Source organism: Vombatus ursinus, unplaced genomic scaffold (genome assembly GCF_900497805.2).
Source record: "Vombatus ursinus unplaced genomic scaffold, bare-nosed wombat genome assembly UNPS02014810.1, whole genome shotgun sequence".
Taxonomy (NCBI): Eukaryota; Metazoa; Chordata; class Mammalia; order Diprotodontia; family Vombatidae; genus Vombatus; species Vombatus ursinus.
Window position 1 is genome coordinate 44934762 of NW_020954588.1, and position 17730 is coordinate 44952491.

A 17730-nucleotide genomic window follows, 5' to 3' on the forward strand; every position below is an offset into this window, starting at 1 on the left:
CTCCCCAGAAATTTTCTAAGATTCTAAATTTCAGAGATTGTGTCAAGCCGTGTTAGGAGGGTGAACTTTCTTACCTCATTGGGAGTTTCCTATATCAGTGAAATCACATGGTCCAAATAAAGATGGAGCACTCTGATTTCATTGGTGTAGAGAACTATGATTTAGACACTACCCCCATTGATGTACATAATTAACTTATGTGTACTTTTTGCTCTTAGAATGAGAGTTGCCAGTCAGGGGAGATTAATAATGAGTTAAATGACTTGCCTACGGTCATCTAGCTTGTACGTGCCCGTCAGAGGCAAAACTCATACCCGGGTCTTTCTGACTCCAAGACCAGCCACTTTACACACCAGGGCTGCATGAAGTTAATGATGTCTGATAAGCAACAGGACAAAACTATCGTTAAGTTTCTCAGTAAAGAGGAAATTCAGAAACATAAAAATAAGTAAATCATAATTACTAGGCTTCCTATTCTTTCTTCACTGCATTGGTAGGTAACCCACCATTATTTGTGGAATGATTCCGTGGTCGTTTTCTTCCAGGCTTCCATTACAAAACCCAGTGGATTTGTTTTGTAAAACAATAATTTGGAAGGACAACATTTCAGCTATACCACCTAAAACAATGACGGTAGGTTTTCCCCAACCCCTCCCCCATACTAACTCTAGAGTTAACTTTTTTTTTAAACCCAGGCTGATACAGTGAAAAGAGGACTGGAGTCAGATGGAGAAGACCTGGATTCAAACCCTACTTTGCCTATTTATCACTTATGCTTCCTTCAAATGTCACTTGGGATCACTGGCGCTCCATTTTTTCCTATCCAATGAGGAGGGTTGCACTAGAAAATCTCTAACATTCCTCTTGGCTCTAAATCTGTGGTGCAATGAACTCAGATCATAAGTTTAAAGAAAACATCAGCACATGTATGGTAAGATGGACCAGTCAGATGCCGTCTACTGAGCATGACGTCGTCAAAGACGGTTCTCAAAGGGTCTCTGTCTCCTCAAGTCTTCTGTTACCGCTTGTAGCTTCTCGTGTGTGTCATTTCTGTGACTTCCTAAGAGCAATGGGATTAGATACTTCTTTTGCATTATGGAGTGGAGAAAATGGAAATTTTCTGTAAAAATACCAAAAATGTTTTCATTTGATCTGTGATCTCATTGTTGTGAGTATTCTCTCCAACCATGCAGATTTTGGCCCATCCATGCCTGCCCATCCTGTGTTACTTTTCTCAATGTCTGCTCATAAATGTTCTGTTAGAAATTCACCTGAGGCACAGAGGGCTGTCCTTACTTTCCCATGATATCCAGAGGATCCTAGTGAAGCAGGCTCCTTCTCCATTGACTACTCCTTATTCTCTTCACATCAATAACCTATCTTTGGTCAAGCATTCTTGGGATGACAGCCTTAAATCAAATCATAATTCCTTATCTGTAATGTCTTACAGCTTATGCACTCCCACTACATATGCATGTCTATTGTCTTCTGAGCGATTTTCACTTTCAGATCTTGGAACATTCTAGTGTTTTGTGACAGAGCTGGAAAATTTATCCCTGATAGAATACGGGTGCTATAAAGAAGTCTTTTGTTTCAAGGAGAAGTTTGGGCTCCAACTTAGAAGAGCTTTCCCCCTTCCCAAAGGCAACAGAACACATTTATTAAGAAACTTGACTTTGCAGACATTGGGAGAGGGATGAGATATTTGGGGAGGGGGTCTTTTCTCTCTTGCATTTTTCCAGGATGGGGCCATTTCAAGAGGGAGAAATGGAAAAACATTGAGTAAGTAGGTACAAAGGACCACTTGGGAGTACTTGAGAAATGGTTTTGTTGTTGATATGGGAGATTGATGAACTTGTCTGAACATTAGGCCTAAAGCCTCATCTCCCCCCAAAGCTGACACATTTTGAAACTTCTCCATCTGAAGTTGTTGAGAATTATAGTGGGCTTTGGAGTGTTAGTGTTAGTCTCACAGGGGTGTTAGATAATAATGCAGAGAGTACTTGGATAACATTCCATCCTGTCTTTCTTGCTCAAAATATGCTCATGATAGCAATAGAAAAGGTCCCCAGTACCTAATCTTATCACTAATCTTACCGATAGACAGTTGTCGACTGGCACCCCTCAACTAGAGCTACTGATACTACACTCCCTCTTACTTTACCAGACCCTTGGCTCTAACAGGCACGCAGAATAGTGGAACAGACACTGAATTTGGACACAGAAGACCTGTGTTTAAGTCCTTCCTGTTATTCATTACCTGGGGACTTTGGGCAAGTTCGTTTACCAAGTTGGACCTCAGTTGGACTAAATGTACTTTAAGATTCCTTCCAGCTCTAATTGACGTTTGTTAATACCAATAGGCTATGGATTTGTAAGAAAGGAGCCCAGGCCTTGGGATATGGAAATGCTCAGAAATACCTGCTTTACCTCCACCCCTGGAATAGAGAGCCATTTTTTCACACAATCATAAACTTTTGGAACTGGAAGGATCCTCAGATGTGGAAAGGAAGCTCCTCTAGCCTTTGATGACTTTCATTTTTAAAATTATGTTTCTATTGATATCTTTTATTTTTATGTCACTCAAATTTCCTCCAGTACCCATCCCCCTTTCCTTCCCAGAGAGCCATCCATTATAACCAAAAATTTTTTTTAGAGAAAAAAAGGAAGAGAATTAACAAACTGATCAATACATTGAAAAAAAAATCTGGCTATCTCTGCAATATTCTATAGCTGTGGATGCTCCACCTCTTCCAAGGACTGGGGGGAGCTGTCTTCTCATGGTTCTTCTTTGGGGCCAAGCTTGTCCTTTCTAATCATGCAACAGCTTAAAGATGGTCTTAAGAGCCAGTATGGAGGATGGGGCTCCATATCCTTCTCTCTTTCCTTCCATTCTCATTCTTTTCATTCCCTTTCCTTCCCTTTCTTTCCCGTGTTTTTGCCACATGAACTAGGTTGGAGCAGTGGGAAGAGCAAGAAGTAACTGAATTTTGATGTGCTAGAAGATCCTTGTTTTGCCAGGTGAGATTCAGCATTTCTTTTCTACCCCCCCACCCCGTTTCCTTCCCCAGAAACTGTTCTGCCACCGGAAGAATTCAGTACCCCTAGAGGCTCTTGCTCCTGGCTATAGACAGCCAATAGCCAAAGACATTGCTCCACGTAGCCGAATTTTAAGCCAAAGTATGACTTACTCTTACTTTCAATGAGCAGTAGATATAAGGGACAGGAACAATACATGATTAATCCAAATTCTTATTTAAGCTGTATGGCTATAGAGGGCAGGCTTTAGTCTCCTTGGCACAGGGTAGCTGTGACCATAGACGAATCACTTAAGCCCTTAGAAATTCTCTAAAACTTTATGTTATAAATTCCCCCCAAGTGTTCATTGGTGCAGAATTTCTACAACTTGTGGTTTCCTTTCAGTGGTAAAATTAAAGTTCTAGACTGTCTATCTGTCCATCTGTCCACACATACAAAGATGCAAAATTTTAATGTCAACTCTTTTCTTGATCCGAATGAAGGGCAAGGAAAAGAAGAGGGATACCTTGAATTATTTACAAACCAGATAACTGAGAGTTGACTTCACTTCTGTCGAATGTTTGATTCTTCCCATTCTAGAGTTTCATCCCAGTTGGAAACCTCAGAGCTAATGTCAGAAAAAATGCACGATTTAAGACCTTCAAATATTTCCCACCCAACCTCCTCAAATACCCCGATTAAAAAAAAAAAAACAGTGTTAACACTAGAAGCTTGGTGAGAATCAGTCTCACAATTTGTTTATTATAAAAAACATTTTCATCAGGTGACATTGAAAGATAAAATAAACATAACATGGAATCAAGGTCGTATGCAGGACATTATTTCTTTATCGTAGAATCCCAGAAATAGTTAGAGATCATGGAAAAATGTGGGAGGGGGAGACTGCTCCCTCTGGAATTTCTACTTATATCACTGGCTGCCTGAGCTAATAATCACCATTAGCTTAGTAGCCTGCAATGGTCTTCATTAGTTATCATATCATTTCTGACTGGCCTGCTGGATTTGGAGTCAGGGGTCCTAAGTTCCAAGTCTAAGTCTAGCAATCACTAGGCTGGACAGGCCATTGTACTTTTCCGGGCCTTCAGTTTTCTCTTCTGGAAAATGACAGATTTGAATTTGGTGACCTCTGAGGCCCCTTTTAGCCCTCAAGCTAAGATTCTATGATGCTATAATGCAGAATGATCATTCAATCAACCAATGACAGTGGACAGGAGCACTCTGAAGGCCTTTGGACCTGTCCTCTCTCCCCTTCCATTAACGCCCTCATCAACATCAGTGCCCACTGATGTGACGGAATTAATAGTAGGGAATCTTTAGACTAGTAACAGCGTATCCTTGTTACCTTGCCATTGCTAAGTGGGCGTCCTGCTGAGGCCTAGACTTGCCCCAGTGAGGCTGTGCCCCTTCATGACCCAGGGGAGTTCCATTCCTACACAGAACCACAGAGAAGCAGCTTTACCCATTGCAGTACAAATCATGGGAATCAACTATTGATTTTTGGAAATTTCTGATTGCTTCTACAATACAGATGTCAGTCAGGCCTCTGGGAAATTTATCTGAAAGTGGATCTTACACAAAAGTACTGGCTTAAAGCTTTTTTGCAAATATGAATTATCATTTTTTAAAAAATGTCTCAAATTTTAATCTGTACAGTACTTTACAGACATTGGTTGGCAGATGTTTCCTTAATGTAAAGAATGTTTCATATCTCAACCTGAAATGCCAATCCCCAAGAGTGGATCAGTGATCACGTCCATCTCTCTATATAGATATATATAGATATAGCAGTTACTTTTTCATACACACAGTTAATAATTAAATATAAAAATTATGATTTATACATTACTACAAATCTTTTAAAAAGATCAGGTCTAGAGAGAACAAGAAATTATTTAGAAAATTACAAGAGAGCTTGGGGCTTTTCAATATCTGTCAGTGGAGGATCAAAGACAGAGACCTATTCTATATTTTCCTTTCTTAATTGAATATGATTATGAAAAATTAGTTGCCTTGGAATAAAAAATAATGATTATAGGAATAATGACTTCTTTTCAAAAGTACTTCAAGCCCCAAATCCCCACTCTTCTAAGAATTCTTTGAAGGGGTTTGAGTGAGGCCATTGATGAATCAGGAAGAAAAACCCAATACTCCACATTTAAAGAGGTGGCAGGGCCTATTTCTCTGGTTTCTAACTATTGTGTTCTCATTAGACAGCTGTTATCCTACCATATTCTTTGACATTTTCTCCCTCCCTTTGATTAAAAATAATCATCTGCACTCATAGGCGATTAACCCTGTTCCCAAGTGAGAATATTCATTCTGTTTACCAAATGGGAAACCAACATTAACTGGAAACCACTATTCCAGAGTAAAGCTTTACGTGCATACACAGTTGGGGTAGGTTTAGTAGATATTAACCTGGGTCCTCCATTGAGCAGCTCACATCCAATTTTGGCTACACTGTTACTTTCTTTAACCTGAAATTAAAATCTTAATGCATTTCTCTTTTCTCCCCCCGCCCCCCAGTTAATCAGCCTCTTGTGATTACAGTGAGTTTGGTACACAGTTTTTTTTTTCTCCCATAGAAAGTTCCAGATTTCTGCTGTCCAGGGAAGTCAGTCTGTCCTCTCTAGAATTACCACACCCGGCACTTCTTTTCTGGATTCATATAATCATTTTTGCGGCACTGAAAGACTTCTGAAAACTCTGGGGAGTTCTGCAAAGTTCCGATGATCCTTCAAAACAAAACAAAAGTCACTGTCAGTGGTGTGTCCAAACCCAGTAGCTTGGGTATCGACAAGTCTGCGATGGCATCTTCTTTAAAATAAAAAAAAAAACACATTGCCTTGGCTGGGCTGATTGATCTATCCATGCAAGAGCCTTCTAGACCAGGGGTGGGGAACCTGTGGTCTTGAGGCCATATGTGGCCTTCTAGGTCCTCGGGTGTGGCCTTTTGACTGAGTCCAGGTTTTACAGAACAAGTCCTTTGAACAAGGGGATTTGTTCTGTGAAGTTTAGATTTAGTCAAAGGGCCATACTTGAGGACCTAGAGGGTCACATGTGGCCTTGAGGCTGCAAGTTTCCCACACCCTTTCTAGATTCAAGTATGCAAGCAAACAACATCCTACATATAGAATATACTTCAATGCCCCAATGGTGCAGGGATCTCTGATTCCATAGTTACAGGTATGCTGTTCACTAGCAAAGAGTACCACCCTTCCTCTCTTTCTTGGTAGAAAGTTTTCATGAAGTGTTGTGGCTGAAAAAACAAAACAAAACAAAAACAAAAACAAAAAACAACTCATCTCCTGATAGGACCAACCTTGTTTTGACCATGAGCTTCTCTGACCTCAGCCAGGAAGAGACCTACATGATAGACTGAGCCTGTATTTGAACCTTTTCAGCCTGATAGGGCCAGGCTGAACTTGTGCTCCCTTGAAATACAGCTCTCCAAACCTTGGGACACCCCCATATCATGGGGAGGCATCAGGGGATGATGTTGGTGGAAGACTGAAAAATCTGTGGTATTGAAAAGTCTCAAAGGAAGCCCAAAAGGGCCTAATTAAATATCAGTAGCAATTATCATGGCATCTATGAGACTAACCAAAGCCCCAAATGTTATTTATAAGTAAAATAAAGTCTCGTGCTAATAGAATTAGCTAGGTGGCACAGTGGGTAGTGCTGAACCTTGAGGTCCAATAGTGGCTCAGAGCCTTGCTAGCTATGTGACCCTGAGCAAATCACTTAAAGCTCTCTGCCTCAGTTCCCTCATCTGTAAAATGATAACGTCTACCTCACAGGGCTGTTATACTGACCAAATGAGATAACAAATTGGAAGTGCTCTCTGCAAACCTTAGAGTGCTATATGATTACCAGGTATATTTTAAAAAATATTATTGTTGTTATTATCATCATTAGTAGTAGTAGTAGTAAAATCAGTAGCTCACGGGAAGCACAAGTTAAAAATTCTTCAGGAAAGGATTTCCCTGAGCAAGCAAATTGTCTCATAAAGCAAAGCACAGAAACCCCACACCACCTGACAACGTCACCTGAGTCATATTACGGTGAGAAGTCAGTGCTTTAATAAGTATCTGACCTAGAGAGCTAGAAACAAAAATTTAAATAGAAAGACGGTTTTATTCCCTAAAAGTCCTGATTTAGTAAATTACTAGAAAATGATTTAGCCACTGAAGGGGTAGAGATATCCTGAAGGAAAAAAATAAGATTTTGGTTTTTTTCCCCCCCCAGCATCAATATCAGTTATATCCACTTAGACTTGTTAGGAGAAAAGCAATGGTCGATATTTCATACGAATTGACAATAATAAACTTCAAATAATTATTCCAGATTATGGTAAATACTAGCACAATAGACAGCAACTATTTAAACTGATTTCAGATGGTCAACAAACATTCATTTCTGGAAAGAAGCCAGTAATTGAAGTGTGGGGTCATCCCTTGGTAAATCCAGGGAGTATATTTAATATTTTGGATTTTCTAGAATCTTCTTTTCCTGAGAAAAAAGAATGGCCAAGCAGTTCAGGTGGGGGATTTAGGATCCAATAGGCATTTGACTCGGTGGGTTTGAACCCCATCATAGACTGTTAGAATCACTGTGAAGTCAGAGTTTCAGAACCACCAGCTCTTCTACTTCATACTGTTGGGAATGTTGGGATGTAGGTCTCTTTAGAGGCCATGCATAGGACATTGATTTGGGTGTCAGAAGACCTGGGTTTGAATCCTGCCTCCAATACTAGCGATAAACATGACGTGGGCAAGTCCCTTCACCTCTAAGTCTCAGAGAGTCTATTCCACGTGGAAAATAATAGGACCTACCTTTGACGTTTGTTTCAAGAATCAAATCAAGTAAGGATGTAGGCTTTCCTGAGGTCCTCTCAAGTTGTCTTAGAAGGACAACTACTTTATCCCTTTATTTTTGCTGCTCTACATTCATTTCATGGCAATGTTCTGTCTGTTTGTCTGGAGAGCCTGGAAATTCCTGACCTGTTCCGCCATCTTCCCAGAACTCACCCAGGATGTAAAGTACTTTGTAGACCTTAAAAAGCTATAATTATAGGAGTTAAATTAATGAAGCCCAGCTCTCCTATGTCCTACCCATGTGACCTTGGCATAGGTTACTTCAAGTCCTTGGTCTCAGTTTCCTTCTCTATAAAATGAAGCATTGGATGGTCTCTTTCAGGGGGTAAACCTAGGACCCTATGATAAATTAATTAGTCATAGGCTGGGTCTGGCAAAATGATTTAGCAATATTTCTAGTCTGATGCCAAACACACTTTTCTTTTATTTTTGAAAATAGTGATGATTATAGCATAGATTTATAAAAATCTTCCATGTGTTTGAGAAATATTTTCACATCAATCACCAGTGTATTTGTTCGGAACAGCGACTCAGTGTCTACAACTTTTTTCTGGGTCTTCAAAACACGGTATTTTTTAAAGCGGGTAGAACCAGGAAGCAACCCATTTCCAGAACTAAATGGAACTTCAACCTTTTGCCAAGGAAATCCTTTTACCTCTAGAGAAAATAATGATTTCCTTGGCAAAAGTTTGGCATTCCATTTACTCTTTAAAAAAAATACAACCCATTTCTGAAGTGAATGGGAAATATTCACAGAGAAGGACATGCAGGGTCAGGCCCAAGGGAAATAGCTTTCCAACTAAATAATAAAATGATGCCTTCAGAGTTTAAAAAGGTTTTTTAAATACAAAATGTGTGTATATACAGTAACACTTCATTTGTTCAGAGGTCACTTATCTGGCATCTTCAACCATTTGGAACTCATCCAAGAACAGGAAACAAGGGAATAACACAAAGGGCTCTGAGTTGTCACCAGAGAAGGCATAAAGTCCATGTCCTAAAGTTCATGAATTTTACTTAAAGAAGAGCCTTGTTCTCTGTACTCAGCGCCTACTTTCCCTTACTTTACACAAGATTCTAACAGGCTGTGTTCTCTGTTTTCCTAGACTGTGGTGAATCAGAACCAGGAAATTAGGAGGAGGCAAGAGTCTGGTGCAGGGAGAAAAGGTAGCTGATATCCTCACATCAAGGAATAAGGCAGAAAATTTATAAAATGAACATTAAGAACTGAAACTAAACATAGGAGTCTCAGGTCATATAGTACAGGGGCAAACATCTGCTCTTTCCTCAACAGGTTCCCTATTGCCTCCCGGATCAAATACACCATGCTCTGCTTGGCTTTTAAAGACCTTCCCAGCCTGGCCCCTTCCTACCCTTCCACTTCCCAATCTCCTTAAACCTTATTTGCTCCACATACCATCCAAACCAGTGATACCTGCCTTCCTTGCACAGATGATGCTCTCTCTCTCGAACTCAGGCCTTTTCACTGCCTATTGCCCCTCATTAGCTCCTTTATCTCCTGATTTCTTTCAATATGTAGCTTAAATTCCACCTGCAAGCAGTCTTTTCTGATTCTTCTTCTCTTCTCCTTTCCTTTCCCAGTGCTTCCCATTTGAGATTAACTGTATATGTCTTGTCCATACATAGTTATTTGCATGTTTTCTCCCTCATTATCCCCAGTATTTAGCATAAAGCTTGGTATACAGTAGGCACTTAATAAATGCTTGTTGACTTGACCTGACTTGAAAATCTTTAAGTAGCATCAGTATAGCATACTACAATCATTGGCAACTGATTCTCAGTCTTCAAAAAAAAGGTTAAAATCTGTCTAATATACTCTGTTTACTAAGGCAGAGAAGTGTGTAATCCAAAATTTTTCTATCACAAATGGCCCAGATGAAAAGCAATTTTGGTGCTTAGTGAGAAAAGGTCTATTTGTCAGGGGTAAAAAACTGTTTACTGTTATCACTCCTTCCGTGGCAATGATAGGGAGACATCACTATAATTCTCCTGTATTTTTATGGGAAAATAAACTAAAAAAATCATAATGGTGAGTGATGCAAAAGGTAAGAGAGAGATGCACAGTAGGGTAAACAGGCTGCATCTGCACTGACCTGTTCTATCATGGCACAGTTCTATTGACCTTCTTTGCAATTATTTCCTTCTGTGTTGTCAGAATTTAATTCTTGAGATTTTCTCATCTCTCAGAATTTTAGCACGGGAGGTCCTACCCATCCCTTCTCCAACTTCTTTGAAATCTACTCTCCCCCAAATGAAGGGGCATGTTGGATTGTGACTAACTTTTATCCACTCTGCCAAAAATTATAAAATGGAATCAACTCTTCATCCCAAGGTTCCCATCACTTCCACCCCAAGCAATCAATTCTTAGTATTTATTCGTAAGAAGTGGTTCCAGAGTAAAACATTCTCTTTTTGCTTCTTCTATCCTTTTTCATCCAGAAAAGTCAGGAAACAAAGAGTTGCATTCCTTTTGGGCAGAAAGAGCTCCAGCATCTGCCAGGAGAACTAAAGATCCTCCACACTGCTAATGATATTATTGGATATGGATGTGATCGGTTTCCTGAAATCCTCATCTATACCCTCCCTCTGTCCAGATAGTCTGCTGTACACTGCGGTGCCCAATCAGCTTCTGTTTCTCCCTCCCTCCATTACTCTTCACACAAATGCTTGCCACCATGCTTGCATCCATAATTTGCTTTCTGGGTTTCCTCATTTAAGTATATCTTTGTAAATATACAATACTATTCCAACATTGCCTTTAGTGATCCTGTTTCTTTTGTTGGAGATATCCCTTTCCAAAGATGCATTCCTATTATATATTTTATCCCACTAAGTCTCAATAGGCCGCTTTTGTTTACTGGATGGAGAAAAAAAGCCTTTGGAAAATCATAACGTGAACAAGGTCAAGCTATTTCAATTCGTATTAGCTGAACCACAATGAAAGTGCTAGTCACCACTGAGGACTAACCCTGACGTCCACAAGAAAGAAACAATAAGCATTGGTTGAGTGACTGAATGTTGAAAGAGATACTTTTAGGTCATCGCAGGACAATGGAAGAGAAAAAAAAAGAAAAGGCCCTGGAAAACTTTTACCTATTTATTAATGTGCTCATTTCCCTGAACAAAACTGCCTGTGATTCCTGCCATGTAACGTATACTCCTTTAACTGTTTCAGACTTTTTTTGCCTGGGTTTCTTCATAATGTAACTTCTCTCCAGGAGTGAGTTGCTGGAGGAGATGATCCATGTATTAAGTAGAGTTTTTATGTTAGCCTATGTAAGGAAGATTATTAGCTCTCTTTTTTTTAAATTGCTTTTTAAACTCTGCCTAAAATACCTCTTTGAGAGAGCAGTAAGACTGAGCTGATGGATTTATAAGAACAGCATGGAAGTATATTGGATGCAAGACTGGTCTTAGAATCAAGATGAGCTGGGGTTAGGCCATGCCTCTGGCACATACGAGCTGCATAACCCTGGACAGGTGAATGAAACCTTAAGTAGCTCTTCAGCATGTTAGTGACAGAAGAATGGTTGATCTACATTTGTGGAGTGAATTTCTACATTGGATATTTCCCACACATAAGAAATCCCAGGTTCAGACTTTTCCACCATCCCCAAGTAAAAGTGGTAAATGTTATGGGATTCCAAGTACAGGAGATGGATGAAATGAACAATCGGTAGTTTTTTGTTCTATTAGAGTCATAAACTCTTAGCATAGGGTCCAATTTCCCACTTACTAATGATGGCAGGCATTCTTTCAGTCACCACTCAAGGACCTCCAGTGGGATGTGAGCCAGACAGTAATCTCCTGCAGTGTCCTGTTCTATCATGGCACAGCTCTGTTGATCAAGCTCTTTCCCTCATATTCAAAGGAAATTTGTATCTTTTGCATCTTCCCCCAATGGGCCTTAGTCTGGCTACAGATTTGATCCCTTCTGTACAAGCTTCTAACCATGGAGTCTCCATCCAGCCTCTCTTTTGAAATGGTGCATCTTTATTATCAGAATTAAAGTGTGTGTCTAAGTTCTGGGACAGATCATCTTGAAGGTCAAGGCAAGAATGCCATGAAGACCCCTTTGGATCGATCAGATGCTTCATTCTCTATCTTTGAAATATCAATCCACTGGTTTTATATTTGACTCTTAGAGTACAAAACTGACTTTGCACTTAATGTGATGAGATTTTTCATGGGTCGAGACCAGCTTGTGTAGAAAATGGTTTGATTTGAGTACAGGGAGGGTATGGATTTCCTAACAGGAACAATGGAGCTTAAACTTGGAACAACAATAAAAAAAGCCATGATAATTGCACATCACTGGACCACTAATGACCACTCTTTGGGTTTGGCCATTCAACTCAATGCCTACCTGAAATTGCCTGGACTGTGAACATCAGTTTTGATGGAGTTGACAGCATATTCCGGTCTGTATGTCCCACACCATACCTAGGAACACAGCATAAAAAACAGAATTCCATCAGAAAATTCTTCTGGATCACAAGATTCTGGCATATTTATTTAGGTTTTAAGTGGGTAGGTTGTCAGGTAGACAGCTAGGCAAGAAACCTTCCCAGGGTTCCTGAAGCAATTGTCATCAAGGAACTCATAGGGGAACAGAGGACACATCACTATCCAGCCTTAACCCCATGGGAACAGTGGCTTCATGCTTGGAAGGGTGGCCAAGTTAGATACTGTCACATCGGATGAAGCCTGGCTGAGTCATTGAGAAATCACAATTCCAAAGATCTCCCTCTATGTCCATCAAGAATTTACACACAATACCTGAGCAAAGTTCAAGAAGAACAGTTGTTTGTGGTTGAGCTGAAGTCCAGGAAGTAACTTCTCTTTCCCATTCTTTTTCACAAAATTCTGATAGGCCTGTGTAGTGAAAGGACATAGAAATGGTATGCTTTCAATTCTTACTAACAACAGCAATAATAACAGCTCAAATTTATGTAGTTTTTTAAATCTGACAAAGCATTTTTATTCGCAGGGTATCCCAAAAGTCTTAGTGAGGGTTTAAACTATTAAAACTTAGAAGTGTCTCAAGCCTTAGTACACAACCCCACTTAGTACACAATCATATTTCATGATATATATTTTTTAAATGATTGGGTCTTCCTATCCTGCCCAGGCTGCAAGTGTAGGGTCATGAATCCACTATAGAGTTTCTGACCTGGGCTGGTTCCATCTTCCTTAGACCACCTGGTGGTCCCCTGCTCCTAGGGGTTCTCTGTTTGATGCCAAACTTAGTGCAGAGACCCTGTTGGCATGGCCCACTGCAGCCCAGACCCTCCAAGGTGAAGCAATCAAGCTGAGATTATAGATGTGTGCCACCAGGCCTGGCTGGTATTTGTAGTTCTGATAGACCCTTGAGGCCAATATTCTTCTAAGGATGTTAGAAAGTTTCAAGATATGAAACATCACATTCTCCAAAGGATTAGAATTTGTGAGAACGTTGGTTTAAAGCCAGACAGACCTTTGAGGACTTCTAGTCTTTCTCCTCATTTTACTGAGGAGAAAACTGAGGCCTCTGAGAGGCAAGTCATTTAACTTCAGTCTACCTCAGAGTTAAGAGGGGTTGGGGAAGGCTTCCCATAGAAGGCGGGAGTTTTAGTTGGGACTTAAAGGAAGCCAGAAAAGTCCATAATATGATCAAAGGAAGGAGTATATTCCAGGCGTGGGGGACAACCAGAGAGAATGCCTGGAGTCAGGGGATGGAGGGTCTCCTTCATGGAGTAGCCAGGAGGCCCAAGTCCCTGGAATGAAGAGTCCGTGTGGGAGAATGAGAAGACTGGAAAGGTAGGAAGGGCCTGGTTATGAGGGTCTTGGAATGCCGACAGAGCATTTTGAATTGGATCTTGGAGGTGATAAGGAGACATTGGAAATTACTGAATGGGGGTGTGTGTGTGTGGGGGGGGGGGTGACTTGTATGTTCTATGTGCTGCAGCTGCATACAGTATCTTCTATATAATAGAAGCTTCCTGAGGGCAGAGACTTCCCTCTCATCCCCAGTGTCCAACACTGCACCTGGTACATAGGGATGGGGACTGGGCCTGATGTTCCATTGGTACAAGGAACTCCTACCAATACATGTCCCCACCTTCTCTGCAATAAAGTCTTTGAGAGCTGCCTATAGCAGGAAAGGTTGAGTGAACTGTTCAAAGTCACACAAGCAAAATGTTTCAGAAAGGAGCCTTGGGGGAGCCAAGATGGTGGAGGGAAAGCAGTGACTGTCTTGAGCTCTCTCCCAAAGCCCTCCAAATACCTAAAAAAATGGCTCTAAACAAATTCTAAAGCAGCAGAACCCACAAAATGACAGAGTGAAACAAATTTCCAGCCAAAGACAGCCTGGATGGTTGATCAGAAAGGTATATCATGCTGGGCTGGGAGAGGAGTGCAGTGCGGCGTGGGAACGCAGGCCGCAGTGACCCTGGAGCAGGCCTCAGAGGACTGACTCACGGGCAGCTGTGGCGGTTTCCAGACTTCTCAACCACTGAACGCCAAAGACAACGGGGAAGGTCAGTGGGAAAATTTTGTGACTGCGGTGAGAGAGGAGCTAGGTCTCAGCCACAAGTCCTGAGCATGGCCTTTGGGGCAGTGGCTGCCTCCTGAGCTTCGGGCCCACAGACTGAGGGGGAATCCAGTGGCTGATCAAAGGGGGATTGCAGGGATCTCTTTGCCAGGGCTGAGGCAGGAATCTCTTGCTTTACTGGTGCGTGGATCTGGGTCATAGTTCTGAGGGGTGGTCCTGGGGCGAGGAGGAGCACTGTCCTGGTGGAGGTTGTTGTGGTGGTGGAGATGAAACACCTCACCCCTTATCATAGCACCTTGGAAGAACTGAAAATTTACAGGTCCCTAGAAGTACCTCTGAAAACAGATGTACAAACCCCTGAAGCTTGGGACAATACACTCTTCACATTGGAAGCAGACTTTTACCTAAACAAAGAGTTTAAAACTCAAGTAATTGGCCAGGATCATGAGTAAGCAGCACAAAAAGAGTCAGACTATATTATCTTACTTTGGTGACAAAGAAGATCAAAACATACAACCAGAAGAAGACAACAAAGCCAAAGCTCCTACATCCAAGCCTCCAAGAAAAATATGAATCAGTCCCAGGCCTTGAAAGAGCTCAAAAGGGATTTTGAGAAGCAAGTAAGAGAAGTAGAGGAAAAACTGGGAAGAGAAATGAGAGTGATGCAAGAAAATCATGAAAAACAAGTCAACAGCTTGCTAAAGGAGACCCAAAAAAATACTGAAGAAAATGACACCTTAAAAAATAGCCTAACCCAAATGGCAAAAGAGGTCCAAAAAGCCAATGAGGAGAATAATGCCCTAAAAAGCAAAATTGGCCAAATGGAAAAGGAAGTCCAAAAGATTACTAAAGAAAATACTTCCTTAAAAATTAGAATAGAGCAATTGGAAGCTAGTGACTTTATGAGAAATCAAGACACTGTAAAACAAATCCAAAAGAATGAAAAATTAGAAAACAATGTGAAATATCTCATTGAAAAAACAACTGACCTGGAAAATAGATCCAGGAGAGAGAATTTAAAAATTATTGGACTATCTGAAAGCCATGATCAAAAAAAAAAGAGCCTAGACATCATCTTTCAAGAAATGATCAAGGAAAACTGCCCTGATATTTTAGAACCAGAGGGCAAAATAGAAATGGAAAGAATCCACAGATCTCCTCCTGAAAGAGATCCCCAAAGGAAAACTCCTAGGAATATTGTAGCCAAATTCCAGGTTCTCAGGTCAAGGAGAAAATATTACAAGCAGCCAGAAAGAAACAGTTCAAGTACTGTGGAAACACAATCAGGATAACACAAAATTTAGCTGTTTCTACATTAAGGGACCGAAGGGCATGGAATATAATATTCTGGAGAGCCAAGGAGATAGGATTACAACCAAGAATTACCCACACAGCAAAACTGAGTATAATCCTGCAGGGGAAAAAATGGTCATTCATTGAAATAGAGGACTTTCAAGCATTCTTGATGAAAAGACCAGTGTTGAATAGAAAATTTGATTTCAAATACAAGACTCGAGTGGAACATGAAGAGGTAAATAGGAAAGAGAAAATCATAAGAGACTTATTAAGGTTGAACTGTTTACATTCCTGCATGGAAAGATGATATTTGTAACTCATGAGAGACTTTTGTCAGTATTAGGGTAGTTGGAGGAGAAAAAAATTATATGTATGTATATATAAATGTAGATAGATAGAGGGCACAGAGAGAGGTGAAAATGAAGGGGTCATATCTGGATAACAAAATTAAAGAGTGAGAGAGGAATATACTAGGAGAAGGAGAAAGGGAGAGGTAGAACAAGGTAAATTATCCCACAAAAAAAACAAAACAAAAACAAAAGAAAAGGCTCTTACAGTGGAGGGGAAACGAGGGAAGGTGAGAGGGAATGAGTGAATCTTATTCTCATAGGATTTGACTTAAGGAGGTAATAACATACACACTCAATTGGGTGTGGAAATCTGTCTCACCCTACAGGAAAATAGGGGGGAAGGGGACAAGAGAGTAGGGGAATGATAGAGAGGAGGACAGATTGGGAAAGGGGGTAATCAGAAGCAAATACTTCTGAGGAGGGACAGGGTCAAAAAAAAGAATAGAATAAATGTGTGGGCGGGATAGGATTAAGGAAAATAGTGTTAGTTTTTCACAGCATGTCTACTATGGAAGTGTTTTGCATAACTGCACATATATAACCTATATTTAGTTGCTTGCCTTATCAATGAGGGTGGGTGGGAAGGCAGGAAGGGAGAAAATTTGGAACCCAAAGTTTTAAAAACACATGTTTAAAAAAAATGTTTTCACATGCAACTGGGAAATAAGAACTACAGGAAATGGGGTACAGAAATCCATCCTGCCCTACAGGAAAATTGAAGGGGAAGGGGATAAGAGAAGGGGGGGGAGAGATAGAAGGGAAGGCAGACTAGGGGAAGGGGTATTCAGAACGCATGCCATCTTGGGGTGGGGGGAGGGGCGAGATGGGGTGGAAATTTGGAACTCAAAATCTTGTGGAAGTAAATGTTGAAAACAAAAAAATAAATAAAAATTGCCAATTAAAAAAAAAGAGAAAGGAGCCGTGGACTCCTGTCTTCCTAGCTCCAAGGTTGGCTGTCTATCTGCTACCCCATGCTGCTTCATGTAGACCTCACACAAAGCAAGCACTTAACAAAGCTTGTTGACTGATGGAATGTAGGGGGACATGGACAAAAGTTGCACAGCATGAAAAGTGTGGGTGAGTTACAATTTGGGTTACTGGAGGAAGTGGGTAAGTTGTTCAGTAGCATTAGTAGGAAGGGACCTGAGAGCTGATCCTAAGTCCTCAGGAAGAATTTCTTGACATGGACGTCTAACAGGATGTTGGAGTGTATTATCAAGGACTGCCACATCTTCTGACAACGATATTTCTGGAATGGTTTGTTGGTATAAAAGAAAGGGTGCATAGCAGCATCATTGTCATTAACAGCAACAAACAACATACATTTGTTAATCATCAATTACATGTAGGACTGTGGGGTAGGTGGTGACAATACAGAGGCATAAGACCTGAGCCCTGTCCTCAAATGGCTAGTTTGGACTGGATCTGTGCTTTCATTGGTAAGGAAATTACCAGAGTAGAACAGTTCCTTTTATTGCTGTTACTATTGCTATTACTACTACTACTACTACTACTACGACTACTGCTACTAGTACTACTGCTGCTGCTGCTGCTGCTGCTGTTGTTGCTGCTACTACTACTACTGCCACTGCTACTACCTTACTACTACTACCTA

The 17730-nt window shown here is 40.7% G+C and overlaps 1 protein-coding gene and 1 long non-coding RNA gene across 4 annotated transcripts in view; one reads left to right on the top strand and one right to left on the bottom strand.

Annotated features, from left to right (window-relative positions):
- The first annotated feature begins 540 nt into the window (after positions 1 to 540).
- On the top strand, positions 541 to 5712 carry LOC114053206. The gene is made up of 3 exons (XR_003570354.1): positions 541 to 633; positions 2955 to 3021; positions 5625 to 5712. It is a non-coding gene; the product is annotated as an uncharacterized LOC114053206 (long non-coding RNA).
- The window catches only part of MME (membrane metalloendopeptidase), a 132383-nt gene continuing 118403 nt past the window's right edge, over positions 3751 to 17730 (bottom strand). For all 3 annotated transcript variants that reach the window (XM_027876124.1, XM_027876122.1, XM_027876123.1), the window contains exons 21-23: positions 12717 to 12812; positions 12304 to 12380; positions 3751 to 5774 (exon numbers count right to left, since the gene is read on the bottom strand). In XM_027876124.1, the coding sequence (XP_027731925.1) occupies positions 5675 to 5774; positions 12304 to 12380; positions 12717 to 12812 (273 nt within the window). In that variant the 3' untranslated portion in view covers positions 3751 to 5674. The remainder of the gene's footprint in view (positions 5775 to 12303; positions 12381 to 12716; positions 12813 to 17730) is intronic.